General features: G+C 49.7%; 1 protein-coding gene across 10 annotated transcripts in view; it reads right to left on the bottom strand.

The window, feature by feature from the left end:
* TCF4 (transcription factor 4) overlaps positions 1-14161 on the bottom strand; it is a gene marked incomplete at its 3' end in the record, with an annotated part of 234245 nt that overhangs the window by 54805 nt on the left and 165279 nt on the right. For 3 of the 10 annotated variants that reach the window (XM_082013475.1, XM_082013476.1, XM_082013468.1), the window contains exon 1: positions 11031-11844. The exons of the other annotated variants lie outside the window; for them this stretch is intronic. In XM_082013475.1, coding sequence (XP_081869601.1) covers positions 11031-11516 — 486 coding nt within the window. In that variant the 5' untranslated portion in view covers positions 11517-11844. Of the gene's footprint in view, positions 1-11030; positions 11845-14161 lie in introns of those variants that run through there. 10 annotated transcript variants of the gene reach the window in all.

The raw sequence follows: 14161 nt of genomic DNA, 5'->3' as shown, positions 1-14161 counted from the left end.
CCTACGGAACCAAATCATTAAACCTTCCCACTGTTCTGAAGTAAGCACTAAAGGCAGAAATTTTCAAAACTTCCAACCTGAAAACACTCCCACCTGCGTGCCGGTAACTGCAAACACACCACCACACACATGAAAGCCTGTATTTACAGTTCCCTTTTCTTTTTTGCAAGTAAGAGTCCTGGCATCTCCTCCAGCTGGGAGTTCTAGTATTCACAGATTTAAGCATGTGAATATTTCCACTGAAGCCACTGCATGCGTCTACGTGCTTACAAGAATCTGTTCTGCATCTTACTGAAGACTAAAAAAAAAAAAAAAATTAAATTCCCTTTTTCTGCAAATGACAGCTCGACAGAAGTACCCAATACCTTATAAAACAGCATTGGGTGACCAGGACAGCAGGCTGGACATCATAGATGGACACCAAGACGTTACAAACAGTGCAAGTCCATAGTGACATACATAATATTTGAACACCCGTTAAAGGCAATTCAGAGATGCAGACGACTGAGCCAGCAGCCCAGTTGCCACCATCCACTCTTCTGCGTTAAACTTGCTGAACTTCCCCAAACTATTCTTCATTAGAGAACAGTCTGTGCTTTGAGAGCATTTGTAATCTGTTTTTAAACACAAAATGTAAACGCCGTGGCTGTCGCGGTGCTCGACACAGGCTAGCGCTGGCACGGACCACATCCCCGCATCCCGGCCAGCCCTCAGGCGGTACCTGGGGATTATTCCCCCCAGATTAAGGGGTTTGTCCCACGAAACTAAAAATGCTGTGATTACCTCTCCCATCAAATACGCAGCTACAGGACATAAAAAGGATGGCTTAATGTGGCGTGATGTTATTTACCGGATCTTTCTTCCCTTTATTTTTCCCCCTCTAACACAGCACAAGTTGCTATGGAAAAAATAGTTAAAGCTATAAATAAGACACTGAAAGCAAATTACCATCCTATGAGTTAATAGCATACCAAATTAAAGACCTCAGTCTAGATCTTTTGAAGATCTACAACTGCAACCTCAAAATTGTGGCAGATAGCCGCATGCAATCGGAGCAGCAGAACTTATTTCGTATTCCGACTTCCACAGATCTGTGTGTGTGGTTCAGGCAGCGAGGGGGATTATCAGAAACAGGCTTCTGCCAGAAGTGATCAGTACAGAGCTGTCTGTACATGTGTAATTTTATTTTCCCCTACAAGGTGCCCTCTCTCGGCTTTGGCAGAATCAACAGCCCTTCTTCAGGAGACAGATGTGTGCTGGCACGGCCCTCGCAGATTCGATAACCAGGGAGTCAGTCGGTGCTCCCCCGGAGTAAGGGGGGATACTTAGTTCTTCTCAACGCCGAAGCAGGCCATTATCCTTCGGTTCCTGAGACCGTGCTGAATATGAATTCTCCACAGCCACAGAGATGCTGAGCAGTGGCCACCTCTGCTGCCCTCCTGATCAGAAGCGACCCCCCCTCCCAACACACGTGCCACCGGTGTGAGAAAGGGCGGGCTGGGGAGAAAAGAGGGGAAAAATGTAAAAAATAATAATTAAAAAATAATCCCAACAGATGGTGGCTATCGGCCACCGGGACCTGGGGCTGAACTGGGACCAGTCACCTTGCGTCCAAACTCTGCCTCAAGTGGGTTAGGGCAAAAGCACTGTATTGTAACGAACCACTGGAAACAACATGTGTTTAACTTCTGAAATGGTGAACGGTTTGTAAAATACTAATTTAGGAAGTCAAACAAAAAAACATCCCCACCATTTGTTGTCGTCGTCATCTTCCTGATAAAAATAGCGACAGCTAAGTCTTATCCTGGAGATGGGTTTTACTGATGAGTTACAAGTCTCAAACGATGGGAAAAGTGCTATTTGGTGACCAAAGGTGCCCGGGAGCACCCGCCCGGGCGGTGGGCTCCGGCTCCCGCACCCCTGCGAGGGGTCCTGGGACCGCGCGTGGGCCCCCGGCCCACAACAAGCGACGGTCGCGTTTCATTACGCGACTGCCGGGAGGCGGGATTACTGTCCCGAAGCGCTGCGTACCGGCTTCCGTGGCCTGAGTTAAGTTTTCAGTGCTACCCGCTCTCTTTTTCAGGAGTCGGTAGGGAAATGGGTTTCGCACCCCGGCAGCGGCCATCACTCGGAGTCTGGCAGCTGTGCCCATTCCCCCACCCAGGCAGGGACCCGCTGCAAGCCCAGCGGCAGGGGAGGCGGCTGGGCTGTACGGGCCCTCCCTTCGCCAGCCAAACGTCCCGTCGGGCTGGCACCGGGAGCACACGGCCGTCGGCGTGCGGACGCGAGGGATCGACCTTCTGCAATAGGCGGGGACAAGGTTTAAAAGGGCAAGATGTACGTTTGGTTTTCTGGTTACATCCCCCTTCCCTCCCCTCTGCCACAGCTGAAGAGTACTTCTTCTTTCTGGAAGTAGCGTTAATTCTGACCGATCGAGTCCGACAGCCCCCGTGGTATCGAGGATGTCTTTGTGCAAGCATTTGGCTGCGAAGCTGGAGGGGATGCAAGAGAGATGCAATACGTATCAGGTGTTCAGAAATCACAGGAATTCAAATCGTTCCGTAACTCAAAATCTGCAATTGTCTAAGCACCTCAAACAACCACCACTTAAAAGACATCGATAGCTTAATCATTTCTTCTTCGACCCTCATATTCTACCTATTTTACATGGAGGCAGAGCAACAGTTAAGAGCAGCTGAACTGGAATACTTCTTTATTCTCATTCCCAACAATCAAATTACACACTGTAAGGAGCAGGGAGCGCAGCAACAAATATTTAGCCAAAATGCCAAAGAGGAAAAATAGGTAAGCCCCGGGAGGCAGGTGGCACGGCCTCGCCGTGGGAGGCCCCACGGCTGACGACCGGCTCCCTCGGCATCTCCCCGGTGTGGTGGGGTCTTATGGCGCGGGGGGCTCCGAGCAGGCTCGGGGATCGGCGGGGGGAAAACACACCGGTGAGCTTCAAATTTCAGAAAAGTCGCACTTGACAGCGATTGTATTAAAGCAGTTTTAACCTTACCTAGCCGGGATTCTCACCTAGATTAATGCTCTCAGCTGATCTAACACAAATCCTTTGAAAAACACAGGCTCCGGCTGTGTACGACGGGCATTCATTCCACACACGAACACCGTTATCTGTGGTTGTATTTGCTCGCGGGGACCTCATGCAGCAGGTATCACAGAGTGCCACCTCGCCCCGCATTTGCCTATTTTTTTCTACGCTGCGTAAGATTTCCGAAAGCCTGTTAATCACTTGACTGCGAGAACGAGCTACTGCAGAAAGCAAACCCGCACTTCAAACACGCTCGTGGTCCCTTCCAGCCCCTCCCTCGCTCGCACAGGCAGCCCGAGGCGGCAGCCCGAGGCGGCAGCCCTCGTGCCACGCCGCTCCGCAGCGAGCTCGGCGGCGGTGGCAGGTGCAGTAATAATCATCTGCCGGGCAATCAACTTCTTCCCTCCGATTTGCCAGTTTAGCTTCGTAATGCCATTAGGAATGTAAACATTTCTGTAATTTATATTTAAAAGTCAATAAAATAATGGGGTGCAGAACTTAGCCTTTTTAATTTTTTAAGTAATACATTTGATTATTTTAATCACGTCAGTACTTAACTGAATGGCTTTAAATATGCATGTTACATCAATTTGGTTTGTTTTATTCATCAGAAAGCCATTGAGTAATTCAGCATTATTCTTTAAAAAAAAAAAAAGGGGTGGGGGGGCGGAACACACGGGACTGTCGCTAGATACATGGCACAAGATTTTTCCACGAGGTTGTCCTTGAGGGACGAGTTATTTGTTCGCTGGGACTTCCAGGAGGTACGACTGCCGCTATCGTGGATTTCAGGGGAAAAAAGAAATCCAACGTATAGGGCTAATAACCGAATTTAATAACGATGATTCACCAGACGCCGCATAAACTCTTTTAACTGCAATTATGAAAGGCCACTTCGTGAGCAAAGAGCTATTTTTAAAGCAGCAAGATTTGTTTTCCGCCGCGGACATCCCCTTTGTCAGGGCTGCGGCTGGTGCACGCCGGCTGCTGCTCCGCAGTTCTCACCCTCGCGTCTGCAGAGGTGAAAAAGCCAAGTCAAATGTTAGCCGGGATTGTTCCCGTCCCCTTTTCATTCCCGGGGCGGCCACAATGGCAGCAGCTGCAGCGCAACCTTCCCCGCGCGGCCCCTCCAATTACCGGCGCCGCGTCCCCGCGCCGCGGACGGGATCGCCCCGCGCCGCGGCTCGGCCCCGGGCCTCCGGAGAACAAGGGCGAGCGCTGCCGCGTTCTGTCGCCCTCGGGCCCCGGCAGCACCCAGCTCAAACCCTCGCTCTCTGGGGGCTGGAGACCCCTCTTCCCTCCTCAGCTGCTTTTCATTACGGACAGAGTGGTGCACGCTTTAAAGAACAATTTGATCTTGTGCACATGAGTTCTCACACCAGTCCCACTCCTGTGCAGACACCTAATAAAGCTCTGCAGGTGTATGAAATTTCCTCTACACAAACTTTGGGGAGGTTTGGGTTTGGTGTTTTTTTCTTTTTCTTTTCTTTTTTTTTTTTTTTTTTTAAGTATTATTAATTTTACAGGCAAAACTAAAGTCCTTACAGAGGAGAGGATTCGAAGCTCAAGTACCAAATTGTACACAACAAACTGCATCTGTATTTGCACGCGTGCGAGTTTAAAATGGAGCTGGAAGATGTGTGCTCAGCATGCTGCGTTTCACGTGGACACCTCTGCTTGGGAAAAAGCCAAGAGCCCCTAGAGCTGAAGCTGTGCCTTCGGAAATCAGACATCCCACAGCACAAAAGGACGAATCCCTCAGGAGTAAAGGTCTGATCCTGCTCCTCCTGTGGCCAACTTCCAGCTTTAGAAGTCCCTTTGGCCAGAGGGAGTAAGGCTGTAACACTACTTTCTCAGGAAAAACAAGAAAAACAAAAAACCAAACAACAAAAAGGGAAAAAAAAAAAAAAAAAAAAAAAATCAAACACCACTCCCCCCCCCCAACCAAACAAAACCCCCTTATAAATGGAGACAGATAAATTCACTAAGTTGAGAAAAGCAAGACCTGCCCTGAATTTTGGGGGAGAAACATATTCCAGTGAAATCCATGCTTTTGGTTTTTTGCACGATTCTGTCTTGCTATGCCAGAACAAAGCGAGAGGCTAAATATTTTGAGATACCTGCTGAGGTCTGAGCATGCAGCCCCCCCGTCGAACCCCGAGAGGCTTGCGGAAACTTTTTAATGAGCCTGAGAATTTCTTCCCCATAAAAAGGAGCACAACGGAGGGAGAGATCATTTCTGACGTAACGATCTCGGCTATCCGCGCTAGCGGATCTTTCGATTAACCAAACAGTAATAAATACAAACACTTTTGATCCGGAAACACTGGGCATGCACGAGCCAGCGTCAGTTAGATACGGCTTCGTGCTGTACAGGAGATTATTTTCAGCAGAAGTGCATTACGGTTTTTATTACCGAGTGTCGGCAACGACATCTTAAAATACAGCTATGTGGCCCTGGAATTTTGAAAGGATGACGTTAAGCTCACTTCTAGTAGCTTTTCCAGTCTGAAAAAGTAACTGGAGAGGGGAGCGATGCGCTCTCGGCGCGGCGTTCCGCGTGTCTGCGGAGGAAGGCTGCAGAGCCGGGCAGCGAACCCGCGGCAGCAGCGCCGCGAGCGCGGCCCGAGGAACCAGCACGCAAGTTTTCACCGGGTCATCTTTACAAAAACCTAACTTAAAAAAAAAAAAAAAAAAAAGAAGAAAAAGGGGGAAAAGACGGGAAGAGCAGCAGAAAGGAAGGGCAAGTCTGCGCGGGCAGCCTGCACCCCAGCAGAGCTTCCCACGGTATTTTCCTGCGTCTGCGGGGAGGCTGACCAACTCTGTGCTACCTTCCCCGCCACGCTGCGGGCACCGCACCACCGGCACCTTCCCCGCCACCCAGCCAGGCTGCAAGACTTCAGAGGCCAGTTTGAAGAAAAAAAAAAAAAAAAAGTTCCACTAGTAACACAGTATCATAAAATCAGGAAGAAACTGGCCAACATAGGCTAAAATGTTCACTTTTCAAAATACAATCCCTGTGCAAACTAACCAAATCCCATGTCTCCAAAGTGCCACGGCAATTTTACAGTAAACCAAGTATAATGCAAACCAGATTTATACTGAAACAGGAAACAAACAATTCTTCTGCACAATTTCCTGTAGATCAATTGGAAAGGTATTTAAAGACTGCACCAGCCATTAGATCTTTTGTTAACCCCCCCAGCCCTGCCCACAAAAAAGCAGCTCATAATATACACTTTTATAAGATGTCAACACCCTAACATCATTTTCCATGTCTACCATCAATCTATAACCAAACGAAATAAAATTCTATTTATAATTTCTTTTTCAGAAAAAAACCCCACCATAATAATTTCCAAGCTGGCACAGACGAAGAGGTGAAGTTCACTTCTGATCAGCATATGCAAAGCATATTTAAAACTAAGATTCAGCGTCACATCCTGCAAGGACACTAAGCTTTAATAATTCCTAAAATATTTCAGCAAAATCCAGCTTTGCAAACACGAGGCCACTTTTATTTCCATCGCGTACAATGGGAAGAAAGCGATCAGACCCACCAAGCGGAAATTGGAATTCAATAGGTAAGGCAGGGTGACCCTTAAAAACAGTGCTACAGTTATTTCAAAACTCCAAGACACAAACTCAAAGATTCAGAATAAATTTGTGCCATCTCCCTTCCCTTCCTGCAGAACGTAAAACACAAAACCACTGATTGTGTCAAAATGTGTGTGTGTACATATATGTGACTATATACATACTTTTAGGTGTGTAGCTATAATTTACAAAATTTTGTTTTGTTGTTATCAGCAGGGAGCCGACAAGATTGTATTAATTCAGGATATAAACATACAGGCCTTCCATAAACCCCACAAATATTGGGGAAGTCTTCTAGATACCTTGGCATCTGCGCACAATCCCGAGAAGAGTAAGCATTTCTATACACAGACGTATATACATACACATATGGATTTCAAATCGGGAAGCCTGAGCCACCCGTATGCGGATGCAGTTCGACGAAGGGGTTGTAAATTTAGTGTTACTTCGTTACAAAAATCCACCCCTACGCTTCAGAACTAGCTTAAAGTCTCTTGTAACTTTTGCTAATAAATATTTTTTTTATGATCCGTGTGTCAGTACTCCCAGTATTCCCAGCAAACGAAACGCTGACATTTCTTTAAACAAAGATGAGCCATAAACATCACGCTGAATTACTGCCGGCTCAGGCAAAAGGGTGCAAGCACCCAGGGTCTCTCATTTCGGTTTCGAGATTTCTTCCTCCTCGTGCTCAAAAAGAAAACTTTCTCCGCGCCGTTCCCAGAGCGACGCCAGCCTCGTGCCATTCACAACTCCTCACTTGTCATTATTAAGCGCGGTACATGGAATTATTACACTCTTTGGCCTAGCCTATTAGCAGGAACGATACCATGGAGCATTCATCTTCATCTAGGAACTTTATGGAGTTGAAAAGCTTTATAATAAGAATAGCAGACAGAATGTAAACAGGAAAAACTCATTAGCATTTACTTTTTGTGATTTGATGACTTGACAAATAACTATTTCAAAACAACTAGTTTGAGAGATGGGTTGAAGCTTGTTAGGATAAAGCAAAAAGAGCAATTACAATAATTATAGGTTTCCCTATATGATTTAACACATGCGCACGGTGGGAGCTGACGATGTGATCTTAAGATAGCATTAAAAGAAAATTTTGCCACTTTTGATTTTCATTTGCAATGATTTCTTCTTTATAGTTCCACGCGTTTCAATATATTGCCTATGACCAAATAATACTTTATTAAAATCTCAGTGAGGTGCGATTGAAAATAAGCAATTTTGAAAATCAAATTTAGTCAGGAATCCTGGATCCATCCCCTTTCAGGTAACGCGCATATCCTAAAATATTGCACCCATCTCGGCTAAAAACAAGCAAGGCTTCGGGAAAAAAAGGCTCTTCTCGTTTCATTGCTTCCAACGTAATCGAAGCGTTGATCTAGTTAATCACAGATAATAGCGCACGCTTCCAACTCCTTTGCTGAAACGTCTTTTTTACAATATTTTAGGGGAAAAAAGTGAATCGAGAGCCCAACATTTATATATTGTACCACTAACGCAATCACCAAGCACTTAGCTTCTCTTTCCACTTTCTCCTTTGACACTGGCAGGTTTGCTGTTCTTTTCAGATTTTGCAAAACAAATATCCTCTATCACAAGAGATGCGAAGGAAAAGGTTTCTTACCGATGAACATCAGTAAATAGTTAAAGGCAGAAAGTGCTCTCCCAGAGAGTAAGCTCTGCTACAACGCCCTGCGAGCGAGAAAAAAAGCAGCAAGTTGCAGAAAATGCGTTCTGCACATCTTGCATTTATGGCAGTTTAATTTTTTTCCAGCCATTTTTGTGACTCCTGTACCCAACTGCACTCCTCTTCCCACAGCAACTTCGACTCAGAGGGCTTTGGAATGATTTTGCATTTTTTCTTCTTTTGTTTATTCCCAGGGAAGACCTGCTTCCGCTGCCTGCTCGCGGTTCAGAGAGTTCAACCCGAATTTAAACAAGTAATTGACTTGTCACTGGGGAAAAAAAAAAAGGGGGGGGGGGGAAGGAGGAATTCAGAACTCTATCTTTCCCGCACAAGGAAACTTGCGCGAGACAGAGCAGCCCCTGCCCTGCCCAACAAGCGGGCGAGAGCTGTGCAGCCCCGAGAGCCGCGGGTCCTTTCGACGAGGGGCTGTGAACAATTAATGCATGGCATCCCCAATCTCCGCACGATGCCTGGCACCACATCAAGAGCCGCACAATGCGGAACCGGGGCCAGAACAATGCCGGCTCTATAAAACACAGAAATCTGTGTGTCAAGTGGACGCGGGAATACTTTCTCCCCCTCCCAAGGCTGTGGGCTGGCCTCATCCCCCGACTCCCGCGACTCCCTCGCTGCGGCCGACGCCTTTCCCCGAGCCGCGGGAAGGGAGCGGGCAGCGCGGGCAGCGCGGGCAGCGCAGGCAGGGCTGCCCGTGCGCCCCGGCGGCACGGGGACCCTCGCCTCTCTCTTTGTGCCCTCCCGGCACCGAGGCCAGGCTGGCTTTTCCCAGACATCTTCCGCCGGTGCCCATAAATACACCTCCTGTGACAAGAGCCATCCTGGTTTTTACGAGTCCCACCTTCTGAAAAACACAAAGAATAGGGGAGAAGGCCCGGCAGCCGAGTGGGGTTAATTAGCCCTATGATGTCATATTCTGCAGTTTTATGTAAGTACGACAGGCGGCCGGCACGACAGGACGACATTACTGTCTCACCGTTCCCAGCCTCGGCGACATGGACCGTAGGGCCGCTCGCTAAGCGGGCTGGGCATTGTGCTTTCTGTGTTTAGTTACTTAAAAAAAGAAGCCAACAAAAAAAATACAAATAGACTGGGGGGCACACGACACACGACACCAAATCCAACAACCCAAACCAAAAGGAAAAGCCCAGCTCCCCCACCCACCTCCATATCAAGCGCTCCATCTCGCCCCCCGCAAGAAAAATGCAAAGAATAATGAAGTTGGTCGAAGTGTTGAAAATTGTTTCCCGTGGCCCTGACGCCGTGCAAGCGCTGTGCATCGCTGCTCCCTGCGCACAGGCTGCTGTCGCCAGGATTTTATTACGTACTGAGGATGAATAGCAGCGTTTAGGAACTTTTTCTTTTAAAGCTCCCGAGGCTGCCGGCCCTGCCATGCATGGGAACGTCAGGTAGGCTTGAGGTGAAGCCTCAACAGCTCTGGAACAGCAATAACCACTTTAAAGGCGGGGGGGGGGGAAGCCTTGCAGTACGTTTAGGAATCTTTATTCTTCTGCATTTTTGTAATTTTAAATCTCAATTGTTTTTCCTGTGCAAATCCTCTTAGTTTCTACCCCCAAACCAAGCGTCCTGCACTACTGCAACACGTTATTTGCAAAACATTCAAAACAAAAGAGGAGGCCCACAACTCTTGCTAATAAGCATATTTTTAAAAAATTAACAACAACAAAAAAAATCTCAGCTATTCCAACAGATGTTCACTCGCCAGAGCAGCTTTCCGTAGGGAACAAGCTGGGCTGGAGGGGGGCTGCCCAGGCGCAGCCCAGGGCAGACATGCCCCCCCATTCCCCCACGGCCAGTGGGATAAGGGGTTTGAACCCCCAGCAGCTCCACGCTGGCCTAACTACGCCAGCCTAACTATGCCGCTCCGCCTGGGAGCGGATGCAAGGGAGGAAAGTTGGAGGAGCGCAGGCCGGAGCAGCTCCCCCGCCCTTCCCAGCCTCTCCAAATTTTATTTTCCTCTCCCCTCAGCAACAGTTCCCCTCCTTACCTCGCCCTTCCCCCTCCCCACAATATTTTAAAATATACTGAAATACTTTTCCTCCTCAAGACCCAGCCAGAGAAAAAAAAAAACAACAAAAAAACCCCTCCAGATGGCAAGTATAAACCTTCTGCTGGGGTTATGCACAAAATACCAGACACTTTTTTTTCCCCCTCTTAAATAAAGCCTTTCTGTTGGAAGGGGGGGGGGGGGCCAAGAAAAAAAAAAAAAGAACCAAGCAGGCCGGGTCCGGCGGCGGGAACGGGCGGGAAGGGGCTTTTTTTTCCATTTTCCGTTATTTTACGGCTCCTTTCCGAGCAGGGTGCCGGCCCCACGCACCCACGGGTGGCGGGGGGAGCCCCGCGGCCGCGCAGCCCCGCTCCGCTCCCGCCCGTCTTCCCCTGTTTTCATTTTAATCCCACCGCCCCGCTTTGCACTATTTTCACTTAATCCCAAACTTTTAAGCCCGGGTGGACTTTCTAGCGTACAGAACACAAAAAACCCAAAACCCCCTAAAAGAGGGAAGGGAGGAGAGACAATTAAAAGCCCCCACGCCGGACTGCAGCGGCGGCCCCCCCGCCGCGGCGGGAGCGCGGAGCAGGCTCGCCCCCGCCACCACCGCACTTGTCCCAGCCGCGCCGTGAGCCGCCGCGGCCGCTTACCGCTTTCCCGTTGTAGTAGTACATCAGCGGGTTGCCGCCCATGCCCGGGATCGTGTATGCGCAGTACATGGTCCCGCCGTCCCCCTCCGCGCCCGCGCCCAACTCCGCGCCCCGGCCGGCTCGCCCGCTCCTCACGGCAGCGCCCCCGCTCCCATCCGCCCGCCCGGCCCGGCCGGGCGCGCTCAATATGCAAAGCAGGGCGAGACCATTCGCCGCGCGGGGGCGGAGGCTGCGCGGCTCTCCCCCCCCCCCCCGCCCCTCAACCCCGCGCACCGCCCCGCGCCCGCGCACCGCCCGGCGCGCTCCCCGCGGAGCCGGGCGCGTTACCGAGCGGAATACAAATGGGCTTAATTGCCTCCCCCGCTCCCTCGCCCGCTCCTCTCGCCTTTTTTCCTTCTTCTTCTTCTTTTTTTTTTGGTGTGGGTTTTTTTTTGTTTTAATTTGATTAAAAAGCGAGTGGCAGGAAGGGAATCGGATGATGCACATCTAATAACTCCGCCATCTGTCCGTGCTGCTGGCGCGCTCCCAGCATTGTGCGCAGCTGCCGCGGCCCGCGCAGCCCCGCGCAGCCCCCCTTCTGTGGGCTTTAAATAGTAATAGTAGTAGTAATAATAATAATAATAATAGTAATAATAATAATAATAGTAGTAATAATAATAATAATAATAATAAACAACAATAATAAAAACGAGAAGAAGAAAAAACACCCCCTGGGTGTCCCGCGCCAGCACCGCGCAGGGCAGGGGGTGGTGGGGCACGAAACACCCCCCAAGCACCGCGCCGGGACTCGCCGGGCCTTGCCAAACTCCCAGCATCACAGGAAAGGAGGGCCCCTGGGAATGGATCCCAAATGAAACTAAATCATTTGCATATGGCGAAGCAAATGCCATCCGCAGCCGGTTCTCCGGGCTCGGCTTTAATAATTCAAAGCACCTATTTCCTTACTCCTCGACGCGGTACGGCACCGCAGACAGCATCCACCCAGCACAAAGAGCCGGCGACGCAACTCCGAGCCGTCGGCTCGGGCGACGGCGAAGTTTTCTGTCGTACTTTCCACCCAGATCTATGGGGTCTGCGCGCGCGGCTGCCCGTGCGAGGGGGGAGGAAAGAACGAGCAGAGGTTTCTCTAACTCACTTGTTCTGCGTTTACTCGGGAGGTCCCCGGAGGTTTGGGTAAACAGTACTTGAATTATAATCACACATTTCATTCAAATTTCATGCTTTGAGGATTTTTTCCTCATTAGAACAGTTAGTTGTCAATCTGACAAGATCACATTTGTAACCTTTAAACCACCCTCGGCGTATAATACGTAAAGCCAAAAATCCCAGCTACTACAGGTCAACGGGCAACAAAACGTTCCTCCAGAAAGGGAGAGAAACGGCTCCTCGCACCCAGGGCTTGTGGCAGACGGGCAGAAATCTCCTACGCCCGTAAACCTGCTTTGTAAAACGTAACCTCCTACAGACGTAGGTATCAATGAAAAGTAACAAAGTGCTTTGATCATTTAGCAAAAAACCACCTTCTGGTGTTTTTAATACACACCTAGAAATAAAGCCCGTTCCTCCTTTCTGCGTTTGCAAACTGCAAGGCACGGTATTTTCTCTCTTAATAAAAGCTGTAGCTTCACAGCTCCACACAAAGTTATACAACTAGCATTACATTTTAGTACAAAATTTTACCACAAAATTAGATTGGATGGACCTTTAAATCATCTAACTTAATTGCTCTCCTGCCACGGAAACAACCCCCTAACTCCAGCAGAAGCAGCTTTTTCTGACTGGCACTAGATAAGCCTAAAAACTTCACGTGTCGATGTCTATAGATCATGGAATCGGAGAGAGACCCGCAGCTCTGGAGAGCAATCCTTGAATCGTGACCCATGTGTCAAGAAAATGACTGCAGATGATTTCAGTTCGGTTTTTGCAACCTCGGAGTGGGGAACAGTCCAACTTAATTTGGCTCCTGTCATATTAGTGCTTTCATTCTCCTGAATGGGAAAATTTCACTATAAATACATTGTACGTAACACGGTAAGAAGTTAAGGTGGTTTGCAGGGAGTAAGCCCATAACTATAATTCTCAACACACGACAATAAAAATTAATTACTTTATTGTATCATATTTGCATTCGACACACACATTAAGATAACTTTAACGTATTTTCCTGCCTCGCTTAGGAACTTGTGATGGTCCTGGATATTCTGCCTTTATTATTTTTCAGAAATAGAAATGTGTATCTCACATAAAATGCGTATTATTTATAACAGCCAGGAATACTCTCGGAGAGACGCGGACCACAGGCAGGGCTTTGCAATGATGCCAGGCCAGGTTACGTGAGTCCTCGGCCACCCACCCGCCCCTTCCCGCACCCCTTTGCCCCAGCACCCCCCAACGCAGCCCTGCTCGGGAGACCCCCGTGGCTTTCGGGACGGCGGGTCTGCCGCTGGCACGCTGGCACGGCCGAGGACACGTCTCCAGCCGCGTGGCCCGAGCTGGGCTCCCGGCTAACGGGAGCCCGTTGATTAAAAGAGCAAACCGCTAGAAATGTAAGGGGAGTTATCTGATGAGAAGCAGCCTCTTAAAAAAATTAAATCGTTGTTGGGTGTTTTAATCTCCGAACGCAGCGCTCGACGCATTTGCATCTGGGCGCGACAAAGCTACGTTGGGGATTTTTGCTGAACCAGGCAAAAGCGGGTTTCTGCGCTGGGTTTTGTCGTTAGCGGGGGCTGCTGGAGGGCCAAGCTCCCCGGCACCGACAAAGGCGAGGGTTCGCCGCCGGGATTCAGCTCCGGACACGCCGGTGTGAGGGCGCAGGGGGACGCTGCAGGTGCAGCTGTGCGGGACCCCCCGCAGCCCCCCGCGCCTGCATCTGCGCTGCCGCGCAGCCCCCCCGCGCTCCCACCCGCCGGTGGGCGTCAGGCAGCGCCGACGTCTGCCAGCCCTTGCCACAGAGCGGTGTCGGCAACGCTGCAATTATGTCCTTCGTCTTAACGAGCGGTTGGCAGCGTGGAGACACCGAGGCGCAGGCGGGGGAGAGTGACGTGGGGACGGCGCGTCCCACCGCCCCGCGCCGCTCCCGGGCACCGCACCGGCCTCCTCCGGTCCTGTCCAACCGGCGTGCTGTCTCCGCT

Source organism: Phaethon aethereus (genome assembly GCF_964289735.1).
Source record: "Phaethon aethereus genome assembly, chromosome: Z".
Classification (NCBI taxonomy): domain Eukaryota; kingdom Metazoa; phylum Chordata; class Aves; order Phaethontiformes; family Phaethontidae; genus Phaethon; species Phaethon aethereus.
Note: the sequence above shows the minus strand (reverse complement) of the source record. Positions and strands in the feature narration are given on the sequence as shown.